The sequence below is a fragment of the Thamnophis elegans genome, chromosome 5, assembly GCF_009769535.1.
Source record: "Thamnophis elegans isolate rThaEle1 chromosome 5, rThaEle1.pri, whole genome shotgun sequence".
NCBI lineage: Eukaryota > Metazoa > Chordata > Lepidosauria > Squamata > Colubridae > Thamnophis > Thamnophis elegans.
This window is the reverse complement of record NC_045545.1, coordinates 58579703-58600035: the sequence shown is the minus strand read 5'-3', so window position 1 is coordinate 58600035 and position 20333 is coordinate 58579703. Positions and strand designations below refer to the sequence as shown.

General features: G+C 34.7%; 1 protein-coding gene across 4 annotated transcripts in view; it reads right to left on the bottom strand.

Annotated features, from left to right (window-relative positions):
* Positions 1 to 2627: 2627 nt before the first annotated feature.
* RAP1A (RAP1A, member of RAS oncogene family) overlaps positions 2628 to 20333 on the bottom strand; it is a 94572-nt gene continuing 76866 nt past the window's right edge. For all 4 annotated transcript variants that reach the window (XM_032218357.1, XM_032218355.1, XM_032218354.1 and 1 more), the window contains 5 exons: positions 19174 to 19230; positions 17934 to 18074; positions 11434 to 11577; positions 6583 to 6698; positions 2628 to 3463 (listed from right to left, as the gene is read on the bottom strand). In XM_032218357.1, coding sequence (XP_032074248.1) covers positions 6612 to 6698; positions 11434 to 11577; positions 17934 to 18074; positions 19174 to 19230 — 429 coding nt within the window. In that variant the 3' untranslated portion in view covers positions 2628 to 3463; positions 6583 to 6611. The remainder of the gene's footprint in view (positions 3464 to 6582; positions 6699 to 11433; positions 11578 to 17933; positions 18075 to 19173; positions 19231 to 20333) is intronic.

Here is a 20333-nt window from a genome sequence, read left to right as displayed (position 1 = left end):
GAATAGGAAATCTCAGTTGTATTAGGGTGTGATGACAATCAAGAGTCTTGTGGAATCTTCAAGACTAACAAATATATTACAACATAAGTTATTGTTAAAATAAGTTGTTTTTCTTTAAAGAAATTGAAAGACCTAGTTTGGGTTAAAGGTTTATCCCATTTGAAAAATATAAAGCATTATTTTCCTGAAACAAACAGCAGTCACTTTCACTAAAATTGCCTTCACACGCCATCTGGTAGAGATAAATATCAATATAATAAATTTCAATATGCTGCTCTACTGCCCACTGGGAAAGAAATATGCCTTTACACTAAACACATCAAGAGCAATTTTGCCTATTCTTCACTTGATTATTTAGTTAACCTTCTAAGTCTATTGGTTCTACTTAATTCTAAGATGTTGATGACACTGACAATAGTTGCCTGTAGTGATTACAAAGCCTAATTTGCTCTGAGATAAGCTCAAAATATTTTGGTTTAAATGGGAAAAAAATTCATATGATTTTCATTCTGCCTCTCCAGTTAATGAAAATACTTTCTGCTGTGAAAGAAATTGTGTCAAAGAAAAAAGAAAAACTTCACTTCAACTATCCAAGGAAATGCACTGCAGTTTAGGGTTAGAGTAGGGAGTCTCCAAATTTAGGAGGCCTGTGAATTCTTGACAAAAACCCAGTGAAATCACAAAAACTAGGCAAAAAAAATCTAACAAAACCAGTGAGACTAGAAGACAAGCATACTCATTTCAGCCCCATTTCCTGGCTCCCACAAAAATATCTACTTCACAGTAAAACATCTAATGCTTATATAGTTTCTAAAGAAATTTAGAGGGAGAGGAAAGTACATACACAATATCTTACATCACATACTGACAACTATCTTTTAAAATTAACCTTAAGGAACATACACATATATTTTTGTTTCTCTGGATCTCTCTAAAGTTATATACTTACTCTACTGTGAGTAATGAACTCAAAGCGAATTTTTTGGGTAGGTGGGAAGAAGTTTGTCTTAGTACATATTTTCCACAAACCAGCCAGTTGGAAATTAAGTTGTGTTAGCAGGTTATAAAACAGCTTGTTTAATATAAACTGACAACTGTGTCATTTGAGGCTTATTTTACAAGCTGCATGATGCCATTATAGTATTTGCTTGCTTGCTGAGCCCTACATCTTGTTTGCCTCCCTTTACCCAAACTTACCCAGGAGTAGCTTGCAGAAGCAAGCAGATCAGCAGGCCGAAAGAAGGGAGAGAGTGGCAGATGGATCCTGGAACTCTGCTGCTTTCAGTGGCAGCTAAAAGCAGTTTCAGTCTTTAAAAAAAGAACATAGATCTCCAAAGGCAACTTGGTCCTGTGAAGATATTGCAAGTGATGTATGTCCTGGGTGCCACCATAAAAATGAAAATGGATTATATCCTTACTAGCTCTCATGAGATGTTGGCATTTTACTCATAACTACTAGGGAAATCATTTCAGCTGATCTGGTAGCCTAGTAAAAGCTTGGACTTTAAAAAAAAATTTTGGTTGAATGCCAAGACCGTGAACATATCAAGAGAAGAACTATTGTTGTTCTGACAGGCACTGTACTGCAAATCTTTGGCTGATGTGAGAGCCCACAAAAGCTTTCACTGCTGATGCAATGGGGAAGCTTGGGAACCACTGATGAAATTTGCCTGTCAAGTTAAGGCAGGTGGCACCTAGCTTTCTGGATAACTTTTGTCTGCTACATCAAATTTCTCTGCCTAGTAAAGAGAGCCTACATCAGGGGTTTCTGCAAGAAGTTCAAAAGAGTTGCAATAGTATCCACAACTAGCTCTTTTTTTTACAAATGTTATGACTTTCTTGACTGCTCCTGGCCTAGGTATACATTCTCAGTTCAGCAGAGGAAAAAGTTAAGCCTCACAATGGACAATTAATGATAACATATCACATTTATTACCTATGTTTTTATCCATTAGTAGAAGGTGGCTTAGCTCGCATATTAGAAATTACGTGATCAAACAGGAGATATAGTTAGAAAAACCATTATTTTACTGAATTTGCATGTTTAACATGATTACTAAAATTCCTGGTCAGTAACTAGAATCTACCTCTCTCCAACAATAGGAAATATTTCAATGAATTATCAGTATTTTTCAATATTACGATCAAAGTTTCTCAATGGGGGAAAAGCTTACTCTGTTTTTATATCCACTAGGTGGCACAGGAATACTGTTTATTGGAACCTAAATGACAACTCTCATTATGGAGGACACATGAACCTGAATTGTAGGCAAAAATACAAATCTGAAGTTGTTAAATATTCTTCCCATTCCCACTGCATTGTAGCCCTCGTTCCAAACCACAGTTTTTCAAAAGATTTGTATTATAGGATCCAACATATAATCAAACTAGAGAACAGATCCATACTAGTTTCCAGAATTGAAACTTAAAAGGTACCTATGTTCATAATCTACTGGTCCATTATATCTATTTGAATATACTATTACTGTTTAGTTACTGTGTTTGTCTAATACAATGGTGTGAATTCTTTAATGATTGTTTACTTATACAAACATTCTTAACTGCATTTTCAAACCACTTCTGCATGCACTATATGTGCAGTAAGAGACTTTCTGGTACAACCAAAGTGGGAACTACTAGTGTATTTACTTGTATTTACTATTACAAATATTTTTCACCTTTTCAATTAAAACCGAGACTTGCAACCTAAAAGAGTAACAAACAAACAAAGTGGAAATGTACTAAAATTTAATCAATCATAAAAGCTGTAATTTAATCTGTGACAGTAAAACACAAGAAGCAATATTAGAATTGGTTTAGTATATTATATATTTTAGCTTTCAAAGCCATAGAAATCAGTTATCCCAGTTTATTTTCCTATAAAAGACCCATTTGTTTCCAAAGCATAATGCACAATTTTAATTAGAATATAGGGCAGAATGAAAATAATGATAGTCCATAACTTTTTAAATATAAAATGAAGTCAATGACTTGGAAATGACTCGCTGCAGTGAATATGAACAGTATAATTTGTATAGTTGTATCTATCATGATAGATATCAAATATTAATGACTGATCATTTTTAGTGCTTGATGGGCACAGGATTATGGGAAGAGGTCAATATGAAATTATAATAGCAATATCTAACATTTGAAATGCATCCATGCTCTTGTATAATCATACAACTAGAGTCAATTATATTTATTATCACATTGTTAACTGCTATTGCAAAAGAGAAGTACTATTGTCTTTAATTCCAAGAGTTATACACAGAGCAATTTTATTTTCTTATTTTTTTCCTCAGGGACCTTTGTGCAAACCTTTGTAAGATCTAATTTCTTCACATAATATATAAAAACAGAAGCCTCTTCAGATATGATGTCAATTTGTGATGTAGCTTTTTTGAATTTCTGGAATGCTGGCACTTTCCAAATTAGGCAACAGTTCTTCATTCCTGCGATCCTAGGTAAAGAAGTCAAAGGGAAACATTACCATCCAAGTCAAAATAGACTTTTTAGGAAAAAAGGATAATGTGAGCTACCAAGAGTCTTATTTACTGTAGCAGCATAAAAGAGCATTGAGTGCTCTACCAGTCATCTTCAATCAGCACCAGTGGCAGGGAATTCTGGGATGTTGTCCAATACATCTTGAGTCATTTAAACTGGGAACACTATATTTTTTATTTTTTTATTTACTTTCCAGATTACACACCATGATTTAGGTTTCAGAAAGAAGGACCTCCTACTGGGGAACCTGCTCTTTCTGTATCAATACTCCAACTGGGTAACTTTCTCCCTAAAGATGTTTCATTGGTATAGACAGCACTGTTTAAAATAGTTCTAATTTTCTCATATTTGTTAATGGATTAATCACTGTAAATGTGAGTACAAGCAAACATATACACAAGGGGATTCCCAGTTTCTTTCAACAGCTGTCAGTCCTAGGGGTGAGGAGCCCTTCTGCAATGGTATAGGATATGAGACAGCAGTTGAGAGATGGGTATAAAGAGGATGGGTCTATGATTTCTACAGCTGCTGCTTTACCCTTGTGTTATTGACTGCATCTTTTGCCAATAATGATACATATTCATCATAAAACATTTTTCATCAGAAGGTTGGGATGTAAATACTTTAATTCAATAAATTTATTTTTTTCACTGAATGAACTAAAATGTTACAAATATTTATGTAAGCTTCTCAAAAGACCTCAATTCAAGACCCCATTTTCCTCTGAATGCGCAAGATTACCAAACAGAGAAGGAACTAGGTCAATAGATGTTGATTTTATGGTGCATGCACCCATCCCCAAGTTTCAGCTCTTGCACTGAGCAGGAAAGATAAATCACATGAGTAAAAACACCTTTTAGAGCTTGTATAATAATATTTAGTTTATTCAAGGAAAGTTAAAATACAAAATACCAAAATATTAAAAAAGAAAAAACAAAAAGAAAAAATGCTTTAGAAAAAAAAATCTAACAATGTACACATTACAATACAATACAATAAATAGCAGATTTGGAAGGGACCTTGGAGGTCTTCTACTCCAACCTCCTGCCTAGGCAGGAAACCCTATACCATTTCAGACAAATGGCTATCCAACATCTTCTTAAAAACTTCCAGTGTTGGGGCATTCACAACTTTTGGAGGCAAGCTGTTCCACTGATTAATTGTTCTAACTGTCAGGAAATTTCTCCTCAATTCTAAGTTGCTTCTCTCCTTGATTAGTTTCCACCCATTGCTTCTTGTTCTATACTCAGGTGCCTTGGAAAATAGTTCGACTCCCTCTTCTTTGTGGCAACCCCTGAGATATTGGAACACTGCTATCATGTCTCCTCTAGTCCTTCTTTCTATTAAACTAGACATACCCAGTTCCAGCAACCGTTCTTCATATGTTTTAGTCTCCAGTCCCCTAATCATCTTTATTGCTCTTCTCTGCACTCTTTCTAGAGTCTCCACATCTTTTCTATCCCTCTATTTATGTAGCCTAGAACTGTGTTGGCTTTTTTGGCAGCTGCTGCACACTGCTGGCTCATACTTAAATGGCTGTCCACTAGGACTCCAAGATCCCTTTCACAGTTATTACTGTTGAGCAAGTACCACCTATACAGTACCTGTGCATTTCGTTTTTGTTGCCTAAATGTAGAACCTTACTCTTTTCACCATTGAATTTCATTTTATTAGATAGTGTCCAATGTTCAAGTTTGTCAACATCCTTCTGTAGCTTTAGCACATCTTCTGGCGTGTTGGCTATTCCTGCCAGCTTGGTGTCTTCTGCAAATTTGATGAGTTCCCCATTTATTCCCTTATCTAAATCATTGATGAAGATGTTGAAGAGTACTGGGCCTAAAACAGAGCCTTGGAGTACTCCACTGCATATTTCCCTCCATGAAGATGCAGTTCCATTGAGGACTACAAGTTGAGTGCGGTTGGTCAGCCAGTTACAAATCCATCTGGTGGTGATGCTGTCTAACCCACATTCTTCTACTTTATCTAGTAGTAGGTTATGGTCTACCTTATCAAATGCCTTACTGAAGTCCAAGTAAATTATATCGATGACATTACATCCTCACTGGTTGAATGCTGATTAATATAATAATATTAATTCCCCCACTTGCAAAACAGGCCAAATGCATTTTAAACTATTCAATTACTTAATCTGTTTACAAATTATTGGCCTGCTGTCTATATACTTGTTAATCCTTTTAGAGTTTGTAGATTAAAGCTGCAATCATGTCTTCTAACAAATGTATGAAGACATGCCCCAAGCAGTGAGATAGAAATCTAGTGTGTGTGTGTGTGTGTGTGTGTGTGTGTGTGTGTGTTCCAGCATAACTCTGGAACACCTCGAGCAATTTCAACAAACTTGGTACACAGATGACTTACTCTTTGGAGAAAAATACTGTGGGGGTAAGATACCCCTAAAACCCCTTGGGGGATGTTACAGCCTGTTGTGCCATACTGTCTTCTACTGTACAGTGCAGTGGAGTTGCCATCGTTAATGGCTTCACAATACTCCACAAGGGTCCTCCTCTGGTAAGATTAGAAATTACGTTTGGTCCGGATATTTTCCCTCTATAAATAAATTCCCGGGCAACACTGAGTTATCAGCAAATAAAACAAGGAATAGGGAGGAAAATAACATCCCAGGATATACTGTAATCCTGAAACTCTTATCTATAATAGAAAAAAAGCAGTTATGGCATGATACTGGCTAAAGAAGGTACAGTATATAAAAGAAGAATAATTTATCAGAAGAAAACACTACACCAAATGTTGTGCATGTCATGTTTACAGTGTGAAAGTTTTGCATCCAGATCTTTTGAAACTAAAGCATGGTTTTTATATGAAGTACTAAATTAGAAAGAATGCTTGCGAAAACTTTACAGAAAACAGCTTTCCACTACAGCTTCTGTTCCCCAGTCCACAGTTGCTCTTACATAACAGAGTAGCTTCAGGGTAAAGTCAGTAGAAACATGTCTCAAGAAAAGAATAATCGGATTTGACTGTTCAGCCGACAGAGAACTTTGGTAATGAAAGTCTAACCCATCTAGAAGTCCCCCTGAAGGGAATGTGTTTCCTTACCTGGCTCAGAGCTGCTGCATGCTGTGGGTCTAAAGCAGCAGACAAGACTTCTTTTTAGGCTTCTTCTTTTCCACTGGTGTTTTTCTATTTATCTGTCTGACAAGATCATAAAAGATCTACAAAAGAAAGACATAAAAAAGCACCGAGAGCAATTAGAGAGATGGGTCTTACGGAATGGAAACTTCTTACAAAAATTCTATCTTTGTTCTGTCATCAAGTGAGAAAGAAGTGGAAAGGAATCTGATGTCAGAAAGAAGAGTTTGTCACAAAAACACAAGACAATTCAGTTAAAACAGAGATTTAGTTGATTTCCTACTGGGACTTTCCTAGCCATGGAAACTATGCACATGCAAAACAAAACAAAAAGTGCTCTTCAAATATTCCCATTACTTTAAATGACTATTGCTTCAACAAAGACAGTATCATATCCTAAAAATCCTTTAAAAATAGCACCGTTCTACTAGCTATTTATTGTAAACATTATATGCTACTGTCCATATGTAAATTCTGTACACGTAACACCTTGATGCCATTATAATTATTTGCCTCCTTTTCATTCTCTCTTATAAGAGAGTTAATTTTTGCAGGACGTATGAACACTTTCTGAGAATAGTCAATCTAACAAAAGCTGTGCTAAGTAATCTTAAGAGAAGTCTAACAAATCATTAATGCCAAAGTGTTTCACTTGCAACGCGCTGCTCTCAGAGATAGATCATCTTGTACATGCAATTATAAATACAAATGACACATTTTATTGGTATGGGTATAGTCTGGAGAATAAAGGCACCTTCCTCTCTCAGGGATTGCAGACACAAGTTCTTGTAAAAGTCAGCTCTGTAGTAATGCAACCTTCAGGGAAATGTCATTTAAGGCAAAGTTGTCTGTGCTCTCTGTACTTGGTCATTTACTTGTAGATGTTTCATTACCCAACTTGGTAACATCATCAGTATAAGCAATCTAAGCTCAGAGAACACCAAGGACACTATTGTTCAACCCTGAGCCATGTATATTCTCTTCAATTATAACCTAATTTAACTTATTTTTCCCTTCCAATCCTGCATTGCTCTGAAGATTCCAAAAAGCATTGGTATTTTGTGAACTGCAGAATCCAGAAATTAGTACCGATATTATCTTTAAAAGCTCTAAAGTATAACCAGGCATTTTATAAAAGCATGATAAAACCAGCATCTTTTTTACTCAATAAAATAATATTCCATAAACAGTTATATGAGTTTCTGATGTCAGCCAAGCAAAACATATCAGCACTCTAATAAGATCAACTTGACTGCTTCTTGCTAGATGTTGATAAAATTTAGAGGTCAATGATTGCAATGAACAGATTTGAGAAAAGATTTTGGAGGAATAGGCAGACAGTACCTACTACCTTTTCAGATAACAATGCCTCAAAGACATTCCATCTTACTACTAATCATTTATTAAGACTATTCAAAATATTTGAACCAGATGTAAGGAAGTGAATTAATACAAAGTAGCTACATCTCTAAAAGTGGCCGTTTCAAGATCCTCCTATTTTGTTTCCATGTCCTTCAATCTTCACTCAACCAGAAAAGATCCTTAAAGCAAGTGCATCTTCTAGAGGATTTAATTTATTAATAATACATTTATTTATTTAAATTATTATTTAATTATGTGAAGTCCCTGATTATTTTTATTTTAATGTAATTGTTAGCAGTTGACTTTAATGTTTTTATTAATAGATTATTTAATTTTTAAACATTCAGGGTTGAGTCATTCACCATTCATGTTTATGAAAAAAAATTCAAGGTTCTACAAAAATGTAGAATCTGGTAACATGAACTTCAGAGTTCAAATGTTTCTTTGAAATCATCATTTGCTTCATGGTTTATGCAACATAATCCTTTTTCCTGGTAAATGAGAGGAATATGTAATCCCGACAGCCCTATATAATATCGTACTGCCAAATCTTTTCTCCCAAAAAGAAAAAAGAATAACCCTCCCCCAAGAATAAGGATTAATATATTTTATTAAAAATTATAAACTTTTGTGAGCTGCAGCTCATTTAATCAAATGCCTAAAGTGGTTACACTGATGTACTGTAGGATTTAAATTGGGATTAGATGTGGGAGGGGGGAGTTAGTTATGCAAATTCAGTTTACATGAGAGACAGATTACAAGCACCTTATCAATTAACAACTGCAATTTGGATTACCAAACTGAGAATTGTCTTATCAAGCAATTAGCTTGGATGAAAGAAGGGATATTACTGCAAAATACAAGATTATTGACATTGGAGGGTCATTATTTGCAACTAGGTTGGCATGCTTTTTTGTGGTATAGTAAAAGTAAGGAAGGGATGGTAAGCAAAGCAACCCAAACTGTGTATTATAATCTATTAAATGAAATAATAAAAGTATAAGAATGACAAATGTAAAGAAGAATAACAATTATGTGAATGTATACTTAAAACGGTATGTAAGAGAACAAAAAATGTTTTTTTTTTTTTGAGAGGAAACAACTGCAATGTGTTAAAACCAGTTGAGTTTGTTGAGACTTTTTAAGATTATGTGAAATGTTTGATATAAATGATTTCGGTAATCTCTCATTCAATAGTACTATTAAAGTCTCACTTTTCCAAATGAAATAATGTATCTAGGGAGATTGAAATGCTCTGATACTATCAGTAAAAGCAGACAGTATATTTAAGCCTTAACTTCATACTCTCAAATGATAGAATAAGACATCCAGATTCTTTAGGTTTGTTAAAAAATATTGATTGCAACAACAGAAGCAAGAAAAAATGAGCTCCTAGAAATGTTATCCACCAGATATATTAGACTTTAAGTTTATAATTCATACTTAGATCTTAATTTTCTTTAATTATTCTACTTGTGAAGGATGGGAACCAGAAGTCCAATTTTCCTTTCCTAAGGAAGGAAGGCTGACTCCTCTTTTATTCTATTGTTCAGAACTAGATTGGCAAAAAGTGTGCTTTCCATAATGGCTCTTGTTTAAGAAAATCAAAGCAAGTATAACAACAGCTCTTTTGGATAAAACTCTTTTTGATTTTGAAAAATGGAAATTACAAGAGGAAGTCACTTCTTGCTTCCAAAACATAAAATAATAATGTAATCTTTAGCAGTTCCACAATCTTGGCAGAGTCCAAAGAATATTAAAGGTCAGTACAGAAACTAGTCTTCTCAAAAAAGAAAAATGAAACAGAGCAAGAGATGGGAAAGAGAAGAGCAACAAGAAAAATAAGGGAATACATATTTTCATCTTCAAAATAAATGCAGACAAGTACATTAAAAACTTCATTCATTACAGTTTCCCTGAAAATAAGACAAGGTCTTATTTTCTTTTGACCCCCCCCCCCCCAATAAGCACTTGGCCTTATTTTTGGGGAGGTTATTTTTGAGGAGCAGGAGGTGGCCAGCGTGGTCACCTCATGGCTGTTGCTGTGTTGCAATATTTTTGGGGGAGGGCTTATTTTAGCGCATAGCGCAAGCCAGATTGGGCTTATTATCTGGGAAGGTCTTCTTTGGGGGAAACAGGGTAGATGAGAATGTCTATTTAATTTATTAGTGCAATTACTGAGCTTAGTAACCAATAGGCAATTCATGTTCTCCTGTTAACCTTGTTAACTTTTGGAGTTCTTTTTGGAGATTCTAAATCTTGTATTTCTAGTCTTAGCAAGACACATTACTACCAATCTTGCACAATTTGATAGTTTCCCATTGCACTGTATTACAACTTCATTATTACAGCCAGAATGGCAACTTAAGAAAACCTGCCCTGTATATCTTATCATTCAGGCATATATTTAATATCTTGCTGATTCTGTTGTGAAGATGGCACACTTTACTTGGACAGGGCTGCACTCAATTTTAAGGACCAGGTTCACAACTTGAAGGTCCTCCTCGATGTGGCACCATTGCTAGACAGTGTGTTTATCATATTCAGATGAGTGAAACCAGGCTATAGTAATCTCAAGGTTGGATTACTACAAATTTCCACTTGCAGGATGGCTATTAATGATGGATGAGAAATCACAGTTGACCCAGAATGGAACAACATGGGTGACAAGCAAGGGTGTACCATATATATTAAAACTATTTTAAAAATATTAAAACCATGTTCATAGATGTCCATGAGATGTGTGTGGACATGTTAAATTATTATTTTGCTATCCAGAGCCAATGGAGTTGGGTGGCATTATAAACTAGTTACTTAAAAAAATTTTGCGCTCAGGTCTATTTCTATGAATTTGTTCATTTAGAATCCAAGTCAAAGAATGTAAAAAATACAACATATCATTTAATATATACGTGTGTGTGTGTGTGTGTGTGTGTGTGTGTGTGTGTGTGTGTGTGTATGTATGTATGTATGTAAGAAACCCTGTAAAATTAACCATTTACTGAAGGTACCAAACAGTTATAAGTACTGTAAAGCTATAAATAAATAAAAAAAACAATGCTACTGCCTTCAAAATACCCGGGTATTCATCATTTAATAAGAATAACTCCATCTGCTCATCAGGAGTCAAAGATATTTCTCCTCAGACATTTGTTTTGTCTTGTTAATGAAATAATAGAATTTATTATCACTTCTGCATTAAGAAGAAAACATTAACAGGCAGCAATGTAGGCTTATATGCTTTGATGGGGCAATTATCATTTTTAATTAATTGAATTTTTGGAACAAAAATATCAATGGTGATTATCTGAAAAGCTTTTTTTAGACTGGCACATGAAAGGGAACATTTCTGAGAAACTCTACTGGCAAAATGCAATAGAACTATACAAATAGAAAATACATTCATGTTTACAAGTCAGGTAATACAATGGCTTCTGAAAAATCAACCAATATTACCTCATTAACATTGATTTTAGACTTTGCAGATGACTCTAGAAAGGCACAGTTACACCACTGTCTTGCTAAATTCTGTCCCTGTTCTTTGCCAACTACTCGTTCATCTTCCAAATCACATTTATTGCCAACCAGAATCATGGGCACCTGTACAAAGAGAAAAGAAAGGTATGTAACTGAGAATAAAATAAATGCTTAAGTTCCTTATTTTGGGCTGGTCTGAAAAAAAAATTCTGGCTAGTTTCCTGTCATGAGAAAGTAAACATATCAATGAACTTTCCAAACATTCATACTTTTTTTTAATAGTTGGAAAAACAATTCATAATTTTCAGGCAATGTAATCAGGATAATATCAAAAGATGAAAAGGTTTTGTTTGCTGGTGTTTAATGCACAATCCCATCTTTAGTTTACTAGGTCTACTTCATTTAATTTCTAAAGAATACAGGGATTTTGCGTTTGTTCAGCTCTGCATTATTATTACTATTATAAGCTTTCCTCCCACCATCCCAAGTTATATGAAGGTGAAAAATTCTATTAAAACAAAAAAGATACGTACACAGGTAGACAGACAAGACCCTCAGTTTTAATCTTCACTGAATATAACACCCCCAAAGGAGTTTGTGAAGTCTGATAGCACACTAATTGAGGTGCTGAACCTGTGACAAGGGATATTCTAGTTTCCTCTGAACCCATCAAATGATTGGGGCTAACCATGCTCTCTCAGTCAAGTTTACCCATTAAAAGATTGCTAAATACACTGCTTTGAGCTCCCAGGGGAAAAATTAAGTAGATATTAATACACCTCTCTTTCCCCAAAAAAGATCGTATAATAGTGGACATCTCTAGCTATTTGTTTTGCAATTCTATAATAGAATCACCATTATTGACAAGTTATGTTTGCAGAAACAAAATGAGGAACAGAATACATTAAAATGCATTACTATTAATTCTTTCCATCAACAGAGATCTTTGTTCCTCTATTTGACCATTTCCCGAGTGTAGTTTCATATATTTGAACAGTAGACACTGAGCTTCGCTTAATAAAGATCCTGCCAAATTAAGGATGTTTGAGGGGGGAAATTACAATGCAGGAAATTACAAAGAATTACTTTTTTCAACATTAGTTCTTACAGTTTGATGGAATGCAATCTATTAAATATACCATACCCTAAACTTTCTATACTCTAGAAAAGGATGGCACTTCATAAAGAACTGGGAGCTGAGGTAAAAGGATTTTACAAAAGAAATTATCTCTAAGGTTTGTCATGAGCTCAGATAATTTAAAGATCATGAACAAAAATGTAAATAACGATGAATTTTGTACTTGCTAGCAAGTCTATAAAATGAACATCTAAAGGAGTTGTTTTTTTCCGTTATATTCCGAAGCAAATACAAAAACTACTGTCACTAATTTTTTTGTTGAGAGCCAACATACAGTACCTGAGGCTGGCCTGACTATTTCAATTAAAACCTGACCCACAGAATGTGAGAATGGAAAGGAAAAAGGAGATTACTCTATAAATGTTGGTCCTAACAGCATTTTTAAACCTGGCTATACTGGACAGGATATTGGAAAATCCATGTTTAACTATGGATAATGATAATGGAGTTTCCATTTCTGGGTGACTATCAGATAGAGAGATAATTTCCACACATTGGCAAAATTTGCTTTTTTGTAGGAGACAGATAAGTGATGAACATGAATAGGACTCACTTCTCAGCAAGCTTTTTATGCTTTGTGAAATTCCGTCATTTTAGCTTGCATACCTGTGCTTCAAATTACAACCTAATAATGAATATTGAACAGGTTCTGAATTTAAGTAAAGTATGAACAATGTGGTGCTACATATTCTCAACCAATGTTCCCTCTAATTTTTTTTCAGTGTGTGCGGAAAAGTATAGTGTTTGAGTGGCATATTTTCATGCCTGAGCACCTGAATTTTTTTCACAGATGTTTCACAGAGCAATTGATTTGTAGGATCCGAATTGGAATGGAGAAAAATGGTGTGTGTGTGTGTGTGTGTGTGTGTGTGTGTGTGTGTGTGTGTGTGTTTGAGTGAGAGAGGGATCCGGTAAGGGAACTGCGCCTATTTAGAAAAGGTAAATTATTGCAAACATGATCAGTCGAAGATAAGTATGGAGACAAGTTGGGTGTTAGAGAGAAAGTGATAAAAGAGTGGGAGGGAGGGAAAAAAAAGGGAAGAGAGAAAGAAAGAGACAGAGGGGAAAGAAAGTGACAGAAGAGTGGGAAAGAAGGAGAGAGAAAGAGAGACAAAGAGAAAGAGGGTGAGAGAGACAGAGAGCGACAAAGAGAAGAGAGAAGGGAGAAGGAGAGAGAAGAATGGAAAAGGAGAAAGAGAAGAGAGACAAAGAGAAAGAGGATGAAAGAGAGAGACAGAGAGAGAAGAGAGGAAGAGGAAAGAGTAAGAGAGAACATCTCATTTCAACCCTGAGGTGCAAATATTCTCTTTGATTGGTAATATTATTTGTCCATTTACTATCGAATACTCTCATTTCTCCTTAAGTTCATCAAGGATTCCCTTCTTTTTATTGAATTTATCACAATATCTTGAGAATAACTTTTTCAGCACAGCTTTACAGGTATTTAAAATATATAGTAATTTAGGTCAGGTTTTCAGAACATTAGTCTACTATTTATAAGTCACTAAGTGCAAAGAAACAGAATTCAGAAAGTTGGCTTCCCTTTTTGTAATTGCCTATTGCCTGCTTAATTTTCTACCTACATTTTTGATAACTGATATTCACTGTTGACCCAAGAAGCCCATTGTAGAAAGAAACCCTCCCTATGAACGTTGTTGGTTTCCATGGAATGAAGTTTGATCTTTTTCTCAACCATACAGTAGCATATTCTTTCTAAGGAGGATATAATCAATATAGTCCATAATTGCCTATCAATCTAACAGTATGGCAATTGACAATCTCCTCATATTTCAAATCTAACCCTTTCAGTCTTAAAGGTTTGGTGAGGAGAAATCCAAAAATTCTTTTAACGAGGAAAAAATGCTTGCACAATTGCACCCATGGAGACATGTATATATACAACACACAAAGAAACAAACTTAACAAAGTGCTAAGTCTGCCCACCAACTAACTAACTAACTAACTAACTAACTAACTAACTAACTAACTAACTAACTAACTAACTCTCTCTCTCTCTCTTTCTCTCTCTCTCTCTCTCTCTCTCTCAAATGGCAAATCTGAGCAGCCGCTGCTATGAGCCCGTCACATGCCTTCTCCCAACCCCCACACCCCCTCTCTCAGCTACTTTCTGCCTTGTGAACCTAGAAGTGATTGCTGTCTCCAGGCTGGCTCTCCTCTCCTATTATTGTGTCTTACAAAAATCACTGCGCAGCAATTGGAAACTGCTGCGCTGTGTTTTGTTGCCACATGTGCAGCCGCGCACCTGCGCTCCTTAGAGGGAACACTGTTCTCAACTACTGCACACTGATCGTATTCAACTTACTTCAAGCTGACTATTAACATTGTTTTGAAAATGTAATATTCCAAATAGAAGAGAAAGCATTTTGATTAAAAGAAGTTATACTATATTTTAAAGTCATTCATGTCCCCTGGCATTGCCATTCACAACAGTACAAATGAGAACATTTTAGCATATTAAAGCCTGAAAAGTAATGTGTTAGTAAAAAAGGAAAATCAGAAACAAGCAGAATTATGGAACTAGTCTTCAATTTAATTCATTTAGATTGAAGACTAGTGTCATCTGATAAAAGTATCACTTCATGGGTGAAAACGGCTTCGCAAGCTATAGGACTTTGACTTAGATGCTTAGAAAAGAATTGGATTTCAAGGGCTCTGTAAGAAAACTAATCCCTATTTTAAGGAAGATTAGTTTTACAAGTACCTTTTTTATATGTCTACTTAAGCCAGAATGGGTAGGAAAAGCTTATAGAAAAGAAAATGAAACAATGATTGGTATAACATTAGAAAAGCAGAAATATGCAACTAAAATCCCTCTACTCATGTATCTTAGTAGGTAATTCTTCAACAATAACAATTTAAATATAGTATTTTCTGATTTCAAAATAAAGCCATCTTCAGCCTTATCACATCTAATTTGTTAGACAGAGACTGAAATTTATTATCCAGTTCCACTTCTTCATTTTGACTTCCCTACTCTGACAGAGAAGATTTGAAGGTAAACTTCACCATTAATTTTATTCATCTCCGTAGCAGGTAAGTTTATAACTAAATTCATAAAAACAAAATTATGATTCCATTTCAAGCAAAGGAAAGTTAGGTCCTCATTTCTCATTTGTGATTCAACTCTAGAATGCCTGGAAAAGACCAGATTAGATCAATATTATCACATTAATAGTAAAATATACTGCCAAAATAATGTATATTTTGTGTAATTGATATTTCTAGGATAAACTACTGAATTCTTGATATTTTTCCTATTAAAAATTATTTCCATTTGCAATGGAACTATGTAGTCTTCACTTTCAGCTGCAGCCTTAGTTATTCCAATTTTGGGGAAAGGAAAACATACGTAGTATTCTAGCTTTAACCAACTTCCTGCTGGTTCGGGCAGGAAAAAAATGTTTTAAAAAGTGAAAAAAGCTTTTGATAATTGCGCAGATCAGCTGTGAGTTGCGCGATTGTCGAAAGCTTTTTTTTTTTACTACTGGTTCGCTGAACCAACGACAATAATTCCTACTGGTTCGTGCAAATGTGTATGTGTATCCCTGACATACACATCTTCTTGTTATCACTGTTTGTTATCACTTGTTGTCCCATTTAGTAGATAAAATACTAAATAGCAATTCAGCTCCCAGAGAAAGGTAGGGAGATGCTTATATTATAAAACAAATATAGCAATGTCGTTTCCTGTCTATAGTAAGAATTGGCAACTTGTTAATGCTTCTACCAAAGCTTATGCAATAAGTAAGTAGTTTACCATAAAGAGAAAAAAAGGGAAGAAGGTCAGTCATTTTGGTTGGAAAATGAGTTATTTAATTAACGTATTTATATTCACACACACACACAAACATTCACACACATCACTAGACTATGGATGGAAGAGTAGCAAATGTTTTTAAATGTGACCAAAAACAGCTCAAATACTGAAGAATCCTTAGCCAAACTAAGTAATAGAAACATTACTTCTGAATATAAAATTTTGTACAACCACTCTAAGCGCAAAATAGGTCGTACCTGGCTCAACACTAGTGACTATAACAGGGATCTAGGTGACTTAATGGATAACTACTTAAGTATGAGCCAGCAGTGTGCTGCAACTCCCCCCCTTCCCTCCCCCAGCAATTCTAGGCTGCATCAACAGAGAGATAGTTTCAAAATCACATGAAGTGATAGTACTATTTTATAGTGCACTGGTAACACCACACTGCACTGGAATACTGCATCAGTTCTGGTCTCATGATACAAAAAAGATGCTGAGGCTGTACAAAGAATGCAGAACGGTTGTGGGAACTAGGTATGTCTAGTCTAACGAAGAAAAGAACTAAGAGTGACATGATTACAGTGTTTCATGGGCTGTCACACAGAAAAGGGGAAGGGGGTGTCAATCTATTCTCCAAAGCATCTGAGAGCAGGACAAGAAGTAACGGGTGGAAGATGATCACAGACTCATCAAACCAAGAATTAAGGAGTAATTCCCTGACAGTGTGAACAATAATCAGTGGAATGCTGTGCCTCTAGAAGTTGTGCATCCACCAATACTAGAGGTTTTTGAAGAAGAGATTGGATTACTGCTTGTCCAGAATGGCATAGGGTGTCCTGCTTGAGCAGGAGGTTGGAGCAGAAGACCTCTAAGGCCTTTTTCAACCTTGTTATTCTATGAATTTCGTTTTCACCAAATGGAATTGAATACTATGTCATTAAGCCACATTCTGGAAGTCACTTCTCCAAATTAGGAGTACCAGAAAGAAAAAAAAACCCTGTGTTGCTATAAGTTAATGAAGGATTATTTACTGTAAGTGCAACATTTAAAATCGTTATGCAATTAGGTTTGGTAGTACTTTTGATTCTTTAATTTACCAATAATTTTATGCAGTTTTTAAAAAGCCACAAAATAGTTGTAAGGGTAATTAGAAACATTTCTTATTAAGAGTGACAAATGCATCTCTAGGTAAAAAAAAGTAATGGAACTAAATGAGTCTTTGAGAACACTAGCAACATAGTTCAGTGGAAGCTGATGCTTTGGGAGGACAGGATGGGGCATCTAGCTTAATGGTCAACTTGTCTATAGCAAAAGATATGCAATGACCCTTTACTGCATGATTTGAATTTTTCCAGAGTTCAGTACCCATTCAAGATGCTGAACATTGGTGACTAATTCTCCAGTAATAGCCACATAAAAAATGTTCAATCAATTGAGAATGTTAATGCATCATACAAAATATTTAGAACAGTTTTTCAGTCACATAGACACTGCACAAAAACAGATGGTGCCTTGTTTAAAAATGCTACATTTCATAAGACAAAAACCCTCTTTACTCACATCTTCAGTGTCCTTGACCCTTAAGATCTGTTCCCTCAGGTCTTGTAGGTCATTGAACGTGGACTGTGCTGTAATAGAATAAACTAGTGCAAATCCTTGACCATTCTTCATATACAGATCCCTCATTGCGGTAAATTGCTCCTGTAATCAATATATACATATATTTAAAAATTAACTATTCAAAAGAGTTAGCTCATGTTAAACCAGACACAAAAGTGCCATTGTTAATGTTGAAATTTTCACTCTGCTCTTCTAGAAAACCAATGAAGCATGCAAATGTATTTTTAATGATACCCTGTTTCTCAGAAAATAAGACCTCCCTGGATAATAAGCCCAATCGGGCTTTTGAGCACAAGTGCTGAAATAAGGCCTCCCTGAAAATACTGCAACACACCTGCAGCCATGAGGTGACCATGCTCACTGCCTCCTGCACCTCAAAAATAATAAGACCTCCCCAAAAATAAGCCAAATGCTTATTCCGGGGGGTCAAAAGAAAATAAGACCCTGTCTTATTTTTAAGGAAACACGGTATCAATTATTTCAATGTAATTTTTGAAAATTTAGAAATGAAAAAAAATGTATCCCAAACAATGATGTTCTCCACTGTTGATTTAGGATTTATCTTATATTTTACATACATATTTTACATGAGTGTGCCTCTATTTTTTCCAGTGAAAGACAATTGTGTAATATTCCAACTAGATTCTTCTTTCTTCTCTCTTATATACACTTACACAGCACAACTGAAACAACCAGCTAGCTCTAGAAAACTGTAGTCAGACCATATGTTATGGGAATACATAGCTTCAGATCAAATCTATTAACTTCTGCTGTAAAGACTAAAGCTGTATTAAAATACAGGAAGGTCAATATTAATGTAGAGATTAACTCCATATTAATCTGCTTTTCAATTAACATTAACCCTAGCTAATGACCATAACAGGTTGGTCTGGTAAGAGTCCTACAAGTGACCAAAGTTAAGTTATAGTTAAGCAAAGCTAAAGTATTCCAGAATTGGGTAAATATTTTTAAAATATTATTGGAATAGATCATGAGATTCCAATTTATTTCTCATAAAAGCAATCTTAAATATGTAACTGCATGTGAGCTACTCTTGAATATATTATAAGCAAAATTAGACTAAGGAAGATAGATACATTCTCCTAAACACTAGTTCTCAAGTTCTTGCTTCCGTCTTCAAATGGAAGTATTTCAAAATGTATTATAGATTTGTACTTACTGTCCCTGCTGTATCGAGGATTTCAAGCATACATTGTTGGCAATCTACTTCCACTTGCTGAAAAGTAAAGGAACAAGACACATAAAAATTCAGTGCTTTAGACCACAACTATAGTGAGACATGATCACAGGTGTTTACAAATACACAGATTAATCAATATAGTTTGTTATTCTACAAATTCTCCAATTTGTTAGAATAACAACATGGTTTTTAGTAGTGTGCTTTGCACATTACTCTAAACCAGTTTGTTTAGCTATGTTATACTGAATACAAAGTTTTGCACAATACACTATTAGCCATAGCTTCCCAACTACACAGGAGACAATTATACTAAGATGAAACCAAAAAAGCTATATTATGGTTTAATGCATTGGATGAACCCAATCTTTGCCAAACTTCTATATGTTTTGGCAGGAACTTACTGAGACAATTTCATTTAGCAATATCTAATATTTGTAAAACAAAGAACAGTTTTTTCTAGCTTTACCACAGGTTGCCAATTTGAAATTAAACATATTAAAGCATGTCTTTGATTATTCATATGTCAAGCTTTACTAGAATACTTATCCAAATGGACAATTGTACTCATTTTTGGAAGTTTCTTATTAGACAGTGTTGACATGTATTATAATCACCAGTAAAAATGTCTGAAATGAAATTATAAAGGACTTTATCTACCTTGTGGGTTTTATAAATGTTGTGGCTTGTAGTTACAAATTACTGCAATAATTATAATTGGGGAATATAAGTCACATACTTTGTATAAAAAACCTTTCATATAATTAGTTAGCTTGTGTTACTTTTACAAGTTGAAAATTCACATACTGTTGAAAATTCACATACAAGTTGAAAATTCACATACTGAAAAAAATGTTTTCCCCAAATAACTTCAACTCAATTGAAAATTAGCTGAGAGTACACTAATACTGTAAGCATAGAGATATTTTTTTTAAAAAAAAACCGCTATACTTTTATGGTGGAACCATTTTAAATTTCATCTTCAGGTCACATAAACATGATATATTAATATGCTATAAGTAAATAGCTTTAACAAATTCTGATTTACATATTTCATCTGATATTGTAAAATATGCCTGCATTAACTCTAATTTCATTCCATGGAATTGTTGGTATTAACATATGTGGCTGCAACAGGCTTC